This window comes from Chaetodon trifascialis, chromosome 11 (genome assembly GCF_039877785.1).
Source record: "Chaetodon trifascialis isolate fChaTrf1 chromosome 11, fChaTrf1.hap1, whole genome shotgun sequence".
NCBI classification, from domain to species: domain Eukaryota; kingdom Metazoa; phylum Chordata; class Actinopteri; order Chaetodontiformes; family Chaetodontidae; genus Chaetodon; species Chaetodon trifascialis.
The window spans coordinates 8,238,100-8,246,893 of NC_092066.1; the positions used below are offsets into that span (position 1 = coordinate 8,238,100).

At 40.2% G+C, this 8,794-nt stretch overlaps 1 protein-coding gene across 2 annotated transcripts; it reads right to left on the reverse strand.

Annotated features, from left to right (window-relative positions):
* Positions 1-593: 593 nt before the first annotated feature.
* On the reverse strand, positions 594-4,854 carry ackr4a (atypical chemokine receptor 4a). 2 transcript variants are annotated; one of them, XM_070974711.1, is made up of 2 exons: positions 4,783-4,854; positions 594-1,734 (listed from the first exon to the last, which is right to left on the reverse strand). In XM_070974711.1, exon 2 carries the CDS (start codon positions 1,717-1,719, stop codon positions 610-612), a length of 1,110 nt encoding a protein of 369 aa, XP_070830812.1. In that variant the 5' UTR covers positions 1,720-1,734; positions 4,783-4,854; the 3' UTR covers positions 594-609. The 2 variants fall into 2 exon arrangements, with proteins under 2 accessions (XP_070830812.1, XP_070830813.1); XM_070974712.1 differs by lacking the exon at positions 4,783-4,854 and adding an exon at positions 3,831-3,893.
* Between the last annotated feature and the right edge of the window lie 3,940 nt (positions 4,855-8,794).

The following is an 8,794-nucleotide window of genomic DNA, read 5'->3' on the forward strand; positions in this document are numbered from 1 at the left end:
AAACAACCATATTTAAGCCTGTGAGCTGTCCTGCAAAAGGTGTTCTACATGCTAGAGAGCATATTCTGCAGGACACGTTAGCACAAAGAGTTCATTATCCACTATTTAAAAAAACATCCATTATTGGCTTTTCAGGACCAAAACTGAGAAACACTGAGACAAAACATCACAGCCAAGTTCATACTGAAACAACTATTGAATAGATTGCCATGAAATCTGTTTCAGATAATATCTCTAATGTTAGCTGGTGATCATCTGATATTTCATCAGGTCAGTTTGTCCTTTGGTTGATGACTAAATGCCTGTAAAACTCTGGCATTCAGCCTCAGCTGCGATGAGCAGTTAGCATGACTGTACACTCTTTCACTTCTTCAATGTGTTAGCAGAGACATATAAACAAGTACGTTGCTTAAAGTATTTTGTAATAAACTGAAGGAGGAAAAGACTGAAGAATAACTGATTTGGATTGAACTGAGGGTACAACTTAACAGATTTTTTCCACACATGCTTCTACTGCTGCTGTTTTCTCAAAAACAGACATCACAGTTTTGTATCTGCTCTTCTGCTCTAACCAATGTGTGATTCTGATACACAGAGATGCCTTCCAGCTCATATTGAGAATGTGTTTGTCTCTTGGGATGCACTGTGGGAGTTAAAGGACATGTCCATACCTTCCTCCTCTGCAGGATTTTCCCTCCTCCTCCTCTTCCTTCTCCTCTTGCCAAACTTCTTAGCTACTTCCATCATGTGCTGCCTGAAGGACGACCCGACGAAGGCGTAGAGGATCGGGTTGAGGCAGCAGTGAGTCAGGGCCAAGCTCTCACTCACCTGAGCCGCGTGATCCAGCACTTTACTTGTCCCACAGTGAGTCACTAAGGTGTAGACCAAATCCAGTGCTCGATAGACCTTCAGCACGTTATAAGGCAGCTGAGTGACCACAAACACTCCCACTACTATCAGGAGAACTCGTAGAGCTTTCCACTTCTTGCCTCTGCTCTCAACAGGAAGGCCTTTTAATGCCCGGCCAACGCTCCAGTAACAGATCACCATAACCAGGAGTGGAAGCAGGAATCCCAGCAGCACCTCTGCCATCTCCAGGGCAGCTTTCCACCCTCTAGCCATTGATGGAGGGTAGATAGTCAGACAGACACCCCTATTAGACACCCATCTCACCTCTGAGAGTACTAAATCAGGAAGACCCAGGATGAAAGCCGTCACCCAAACGACGAAGCACATCTTCCAGCAGTGTCTCCTGGTGAATATCCTCTGCAGCCGCCCTCGCTGGTCTTCACCTTGCGCCCTGGCTAATGCAAAGTAACGATCCAGGCTGATGCAGGCCAGCAGCATCATGCAGCAGGTGAAGTTGACCGTGTAGCAGGCTGACACGATCTTACAGACCACCTCCCCCAGCTCCCAGCCCCTCGCCACATCAGCGGCCCAGAAAGGCAGCGTGAAGAGCAGGAGCAGGTCGGCCACAGCCAGATGGGTCAGGAAGGTGTCCGTCATGGTCTTGAGGCGTTTGTGGTAGGCGTAGACAGCCACGACTAAGCCGTTTCCCGCCAGGCCCACCACCAGACACGCAGTATACATGATGGGCAGGAAGAGGGCTGCGAAGGAGCGGACGTCACTCTTCTCACAGAGGACGGGGTAGTCATCATAACTGAAGGTGAAGCTGGTGTTTTCATGGTAGTAGTAGTCGTCTTCCTGTGAGACGTCCATGATCTTCAGATAAAACTGTGAGAGAGGATAGTTTCAATTACTTGTCTGTGGCCTTTAACGTTCAAAGCCATGCTTGAGCACCTTGGCAGGATTTAGTGACAAGAGGGATTTAAATCAAATGTGTAACAACGCTAAAAAATAAAGGCAATCACCCTGAATCACATTTGATTGGATACGTTTATGAGATCGTCCCTGAGCTGAAGAGGAATAATTAGATCTATAGAGACAGTAAAGAGGAGTTTTGAGAGAGAAACACTCAAAAATTATGTTTTTTTCACAATGACAAAAATGAACAATCACTGTAACACAGAACTTAGATTTCACTGTCTTTAATTAAACATTAAGAATTCGGCTTGAACCACTATGTGTCCATACTTAGGCTTGACTGGCTGAGAAAATCTCTTAAATCAGAGAGGAACACAAATTTAAAAATCAACAAATGTGATAATTTCCACTAAAGCCTCCAGCAGCTGCTCAGCCGGTGTCTGGATTTTATATTCTCACTGCAATAAAGCTTTCAGAAATGAGCCGTCTTTGTTTTACAGCTCATATGAGACCAGAACTGGCCGCCCAAAAATGAGAAGACTGCATGTGGTAACAAACTAAACCTCTCGTTAGTGAAGGAATGGAAAATGTAAAGAAGAAACATTCAAGTTTGCAAATGACGATTTATGTTTACTGATGTACCGAGATAACATCTGTGTCAACATCCCTTGTTGACAGTCCTGACTGACCTGAGCTGTGCCTCCCTGTTGGACCTTCCCTCAGATAAGTAATGTGAGTTTCTTTCTGCCTCTCTGAAGTGCGATAAGTGCAAAGGACAGAAGAGGAAAATGCAGATTGTGTAAACTATCAAATTTCCCTGGAGATCCCGCTGCTGAGATTTCTCCTCTGCACAAATTAACTTGATGGAGAGTTCTGAAGAAGCTGATTATTTAAGCACTTCAGATACTTCTTAAATGACTGTGTACCATATTCCTGAAAGAATGTAACTTAGTACATTTACTCAAGTACTGTACTTAAGTGCAATATTCAGGTATTTACTCAAGTATTCCAGATAAACATTGTATGTGCAAACACATGTGTATAAAGAGCAGTACTGGATGAAATATTCAGATTTTCTACTTAAAATGACTCAATTACTAGTAAAACACACAACACACATAAAAATACATATAAGCAAAATGTATGCAAAGTAAAAATACTCTTTAAAAATTCCCCTGTGAGTGTTACACTGTATAAATATATATATCGTATTAAAGGATTACTATTACCTATGCATGAATAAGTAGCATTTTGCTGATGCAGCTGATTAAGGTGGAGCTAATTGAACCTATTTCATAGACTGCTGGGGGGTTCAATCTATAACAGTGTGACATATTTAAAAATTACTACAAATAAAATGTCAAATTTAGTGGAGTAAAAAGTATAAAGCATCTGGCTCTGAGTTGTAGCGCAGAAGAAGTATAAAGTAACGTGTTGGAAATAGGTTCCAATTCAGTACAAGTACCTAAAAATGCGCTTAAGTAGAGTAAAGAGTGACATTCCACCAAAGACAAAAGAGAAAGTAGAAAATTAACAGCAGTAACAGCGTCAGTGCACATGAACCTGAACCTCCTTCAGTATATATATATATATATATATATATATATATATACACACACACACACACACACACACACATATATATATATATATATATACATACATACATACATACACACACACACACACACACACACACACCCTGCAGCCTGGAGGTTTTCAGAAAAGTTTGCTTGTCCTCGTTTTCTGCGCTCCTCCAGCGTAGACAGTCACGTTAGTCTACGGTCACTGATACTCCGCCCTCCTCTGCACCTCCAGCTCGGCTGCTCTGAAGGTAAAACTTTACCCTCTAAAAAAAAACAAAAAAAACTACCCGATGGTTAAAAAAAAACTGCAGTATACATTCATTTAAAGTTCCCTCCTCATTCCCTGACTGTATATATGAACCTACGTGTCTTTGCACGTCTAAAGCACTGTCAAATAATAGTTTTAAAAAATCGGCTGTAACGTCCCAAATAAAGGGTAATTGTGAGGTAAGCAGGTAGAAGTCTCTGATCGATACTCACGATGTTTTATTCGCCTCTCTGTCCCGTCTATCGGCGACATGGACGCTGCAAAGCTTCTGTTTGACCTCAGGCTCTTTTCTCCGAGCAGAGGAAGAGGTTCGTTTGAATTTACACCCGCGCAGCACGGAGGGGTGGGAAGTTACAAAAAACAGCTTTATGACAGTGCAGTGCTCGACGCGGGGATGACCATTAGTTTAAAAAAAGAGCAAAATGAGTGTAACCAAAGTTTAAAAGAGAAAAAAGTGCGAAGGAGCTTCTACACCACTGACAAACTGCTCCAAAACATCTCTGACGTTAACATATCGAACCCAGATGTGACCTTTCACTGAGAGGTTATTCTGACTGTGCAGGGATAAGGGCAGCTGACCCAAAGCTGGACCTAAATACACTACTTGAGTAAATATGTTTACTTACATTCCACCTATTGACACAGTAAGTAAATTTAAGTCCATTTTTGAGATATATGTACTTCAATTGAGTATTTCCACTTCTTTACAGTCCAGAGGTAAATATTGCATTTTTTCTCCCCTCCACTATTAGCCTGCTCTGCAGGTGCAGATCAATAATACTAAATATGATTAGCTGCCAAACTACGATGTAATATTATGGAGAAAGATTTGGTGAGATTCACTCTACAGTAGACATGCACAGTAAAGAAAAAGAATAATAACCCATCTTTACCAGCTGCAGCATTAAAGTGATGAACATATTAATTCATCAATAATTATAATTCAATAGTACAATTAACATTCTGAAATGTTCTGCATAATGAGTACTTTCTTTTTGATGCTACAAGTTTACTTTTAGATAAGATTTTGAATGGACTTATTTCTACACTGTAGTGTATGCATGTGTTTATAAAAGCCCTGTTACAGGATTATAGTAGCTGCAGGATTTGACTCATTTCTGCAACAGGAATACACCCAGTAATCAGTTCAGAAACCAGTCTTACCTTCAATCACTGCTTTGTTTTTGTGACCAGAGAGTCGGGTTTCAGTCCAGTTTGAAATCCAGCTGAGTCTTGTTGCTCCACACGTTATAAAGAGACTTCTGAGAAGGATGAGTCACAAAGAGAGAGAGAGAAGTCAAGTGACAGGAGGCAGAAGCAAAGTCACAACCAAACCCTGTCTTTGCGGTGTTCATTGAGGAAATCGTATTTGTTTTTTTTAAACATGCATGAACATGTTCATGCTCAGACAAAAGCAGGTGAAGTTTAACCTGAGACAGAAGATGTTTAGCTTAGCAGAAAAAAGAGCATGCTGTAGGTATGCAGACCTGCAAAATGTGCAAAAATATAGATTGTATCTTGAATATGTAATATTTTAGTCAATATTAAAGGAGGAGGTGCCACCAAAGAGCATGGACCCGGGGTGTCTTTACTGTATTTTCATTTACTATCCACACTAACGTTAATAACTGTGCTGCATCTGAAACCACGAGGAATGTGCAAGATTTGGTTTTAATCTGTCAAGATTTGGCAGAGACATATTGTTTCTTCCTTTTTTTTTTTTAACTATGTTTCTGCTTCTGTTCTGCGTTCCCAGAACTTTGTACTGACCGATACAAATCCCAGAGATTTAGCAATAAGGTGTGTGTACAGGTGAACAGTGAAGTATCACCATAAAGAAATCAGTGAAAGATTACCTGATTATTTATCACAGTAAAAGTACACATTGGTAGGCAGTTTATCATCCTGTAAAGACAAGAACTAAAACATTTACTGAAAAGATTTGAAATTATTGTAACCAAACAACAAAAGTACGAATATCATTAGCAATGTGTTTTGAGGACATTATTTTTTTTGTACTAGTGAATATTTGCTTCGTCGCTAATAAGCTATGGTAGCTTCCAACACGATTGAAGGCAGCCATGGTTGGATCAACCTGCACACAATCAGCAGTTTAAAGGCTGAATGGTTGAGCCTTTTATTTGAAATACAGATTAATTGTTGGTTTCTTTGTAGATAAAAGAGCTTGGTCTGTACCAGCTCTATATGGAAAGTGTCCTGAGACAACTTCTGTTGTGATTTGGCGCTATACAAATAAAATTGAATTGAATTGAATTGAATTGAATTACTTGTTTTAACAGCTATCGGGGAGCACATGAACAATTATCAGACAATATCAACATTTAGACAACGTGAGAACAAGTGCAACCAGAGTAAATACTGGATGTGTGTTGATCCTTAATGTAGCTGCATTGCAGGTCTTCATGTCTTCATTTCTCTCGTTGTTTCATGTTCTCCTCATCACTGACGAAGAAAAAATGGAGAAAAGTCACTGAGATGGAGAACAGGAAGAAAAATCTCAGTATGTGTGTAATGGAGCAATTTCTGTTCAAGTCAATCGATCACATAATAATTCAGGGTATGATCTCTTTTTCACTTAACAATTATCCGATATAATAACACAGATTTTAATCTGGAAGCACATTTCCATCAGTCAGTCTGAAACTTACAGTGGAGGCCATGTTGTTCTTGGAGGCTGTAAACAGAGAGAAAGAGTCTGCTGAAGTCAACACAGTTCAAAGACAGTACCCACGTGCACGCATGCATCCATGTGTTCTACATCTACTGAGTAACTTTACAGTTTCTTACACGTTTCTGTGTTTACAGTTTTTTTTTAAAGATGAATAGTGCTTCCAGTCACAGCACGACAGAGCGGCACCATACAAATATAATATAAAGCTTCTATACTTTATTCTTCAAGTCCTCAATGAGAAACTGTACCTCCAAAAGTAGTCTATATAAAAAAAAGAAAACAATTCCCGTTAATAAAATACTCAAACATTCAAACATTTGGTTCGCTCTAAGAAGATCCCGCCTCTCACTGGGCAGATAGCCAGTCTGTCCTTCGGCTCGGACGAAGAAAGCAAAATCTTTTTTTGTCTTCTCTTTCCTCGGTCATTCACTCCCTCCACCTATAAGAAAATCAGGAGAAATTAGTGATTATTTTGCACAGAAAACCACCTTATTAAGTCAGCAGTGACCCCAAACTGCCAAAACAAACAAACGAAATGTGTGTTTGACACTCTGAAAACAGAGCAGTGAGAAAATCTGAATGAACTTCAGAGAAGCTTCTGCACGGATCTTCTTACCACATCAAGAGACTGTTGTTGTTGTTGTTGTTGTTGTTGTTGTTGTTGTTGTTGATCATCTCACCAGCTGTGATGGCTGTGATGAGCAGGAATGCCTGCAGACACAGCAGCAGCAGCGCCAGCAGCACACTTCTGTCCGACTGATGAACTGAGGAGTTTGATACAGCTGTGAAACACACAGCTCTTTATGTACTCACTGCTGACTACAACAGGAGGGGATTAAGAGAGTGTATGCAGATGCAAAGTGATTTGTTCAACAAGTCCGCTTGATACTAAGCCAGTTGGGCTGAAACCTTTCTGTTGCAGTCCCTGCTTTGGCGCCCCTGCCCAGATCAGTAAACACAGTGGACACCAGCAGCTGTTTCCTGAATATGATTGAACTCAAGGAATCATGACAGGGATACTAATGTGCATGTAAAGGCACTAATTAATAAATTATGTGTTGATGATGACACGAGACATACCAAATATTGAGGAAAGTTGAATTCAATCATCATTTAATTATGGCTTGTGGAAAGAGAGGAGGCGCTGATGTGGAACAAAGCGCCTCATTTAGAGGTGACAGAAGTATTTAGATCCTTTACTCAAGTAAAACTAACACTTCACCCATCTGGAAATACTCCATGAGAAGCACTCCATTCAAAATCCTTTTTAAGGAAGTATTATCGATTTTGAAGTATCAAAGTGCTGCAAAAAAAAGATCCCTGTGATGGATATCTAATCATGTATTACACTATTAAATTGTTACTCATGCTGCAGCATTTTAGTTGTAACTGCTTTATAGTTTAGTAGTTTAGTTTAGTCCAAACCTCAAAAGGGTGTTGTGAGATATTTAATGGCATAGAGAAGAAGAAAAAAGTCAACAGAAAAGATCTGCAACACAAAATTGTACAATTTGTCTGGAATTTTCCTCACATCTTTGCCTTATAAATAAAAATACAGGATAGTTTTACCTCTTTGGGCTTTGACCAATTATTTACATAACCACGCAGATGATGTAAGCCAGAGAACAGTGGGTACGACCTCATCTGTTCAGGCTTATGATTAGAAAATAGGGAGAGGTACAGTATCTTCCAACTCAGCTGACTGCTGCACACAAACCACTGCACTCCTTGTGTATTATCACTACAAACTCTTTCTCTGTTTTTGTGTACATGAAGTGACCTATTGCTGTGAAAACACAAAGGCTGAGTGTCTCCATCTTGTGGTCACATTATGCAGCACTTGGGATAAAAGGACTGAAACTACACCAGATAACGAACAACATGTTTTCAGAAAAGTCTTCTGTGCGGATTCCTTCATTGATAACTGATGAAGAAATAACTCAATGAGGAATAGAGCAGAAATAAACCTCTTTAGAGCGCAGTGAAAGCAGTGAATGCAGTGTCAATCAGCCTGCCTTTGCTTTGTGCTGGCTGTTGTTTTCTTGTAAATCATGCTCATTATTTCGTTAAAATGAAATCTGTGTTCTCGGGCTGATGGTTTCTGTGGAATGTGGAGTGGTCCTCGGGTCCTCTTGTTGGAGGTCACTTTCAGATCCTTTAGGCTGGACTAAAAGCTGGAGGGACGTTATGTAACCAGATCGTATCATGATCACCATTGCTTTCTTTTTCTTATCAGCGTTTACTGGAGAAAACCCTCAGCAGATGTCATCAGGATGAGTCTTTTAGTGTTATGTCACTCTTAAAAACTCCTATAAACCGATTGTACTCTTCCTGCTGGGCTCTGCTAATCACAATTGTGTGTATCTGGTTCCATTGTACTGTACATGTCTTCAGAAGGGGAAAGAGGCCACTTAGTAAGTACTTACTAGTACCTTAAAATGTGCACAGAGGAAGCCACATCAATGCTGCAAGGCTGTCTGGACC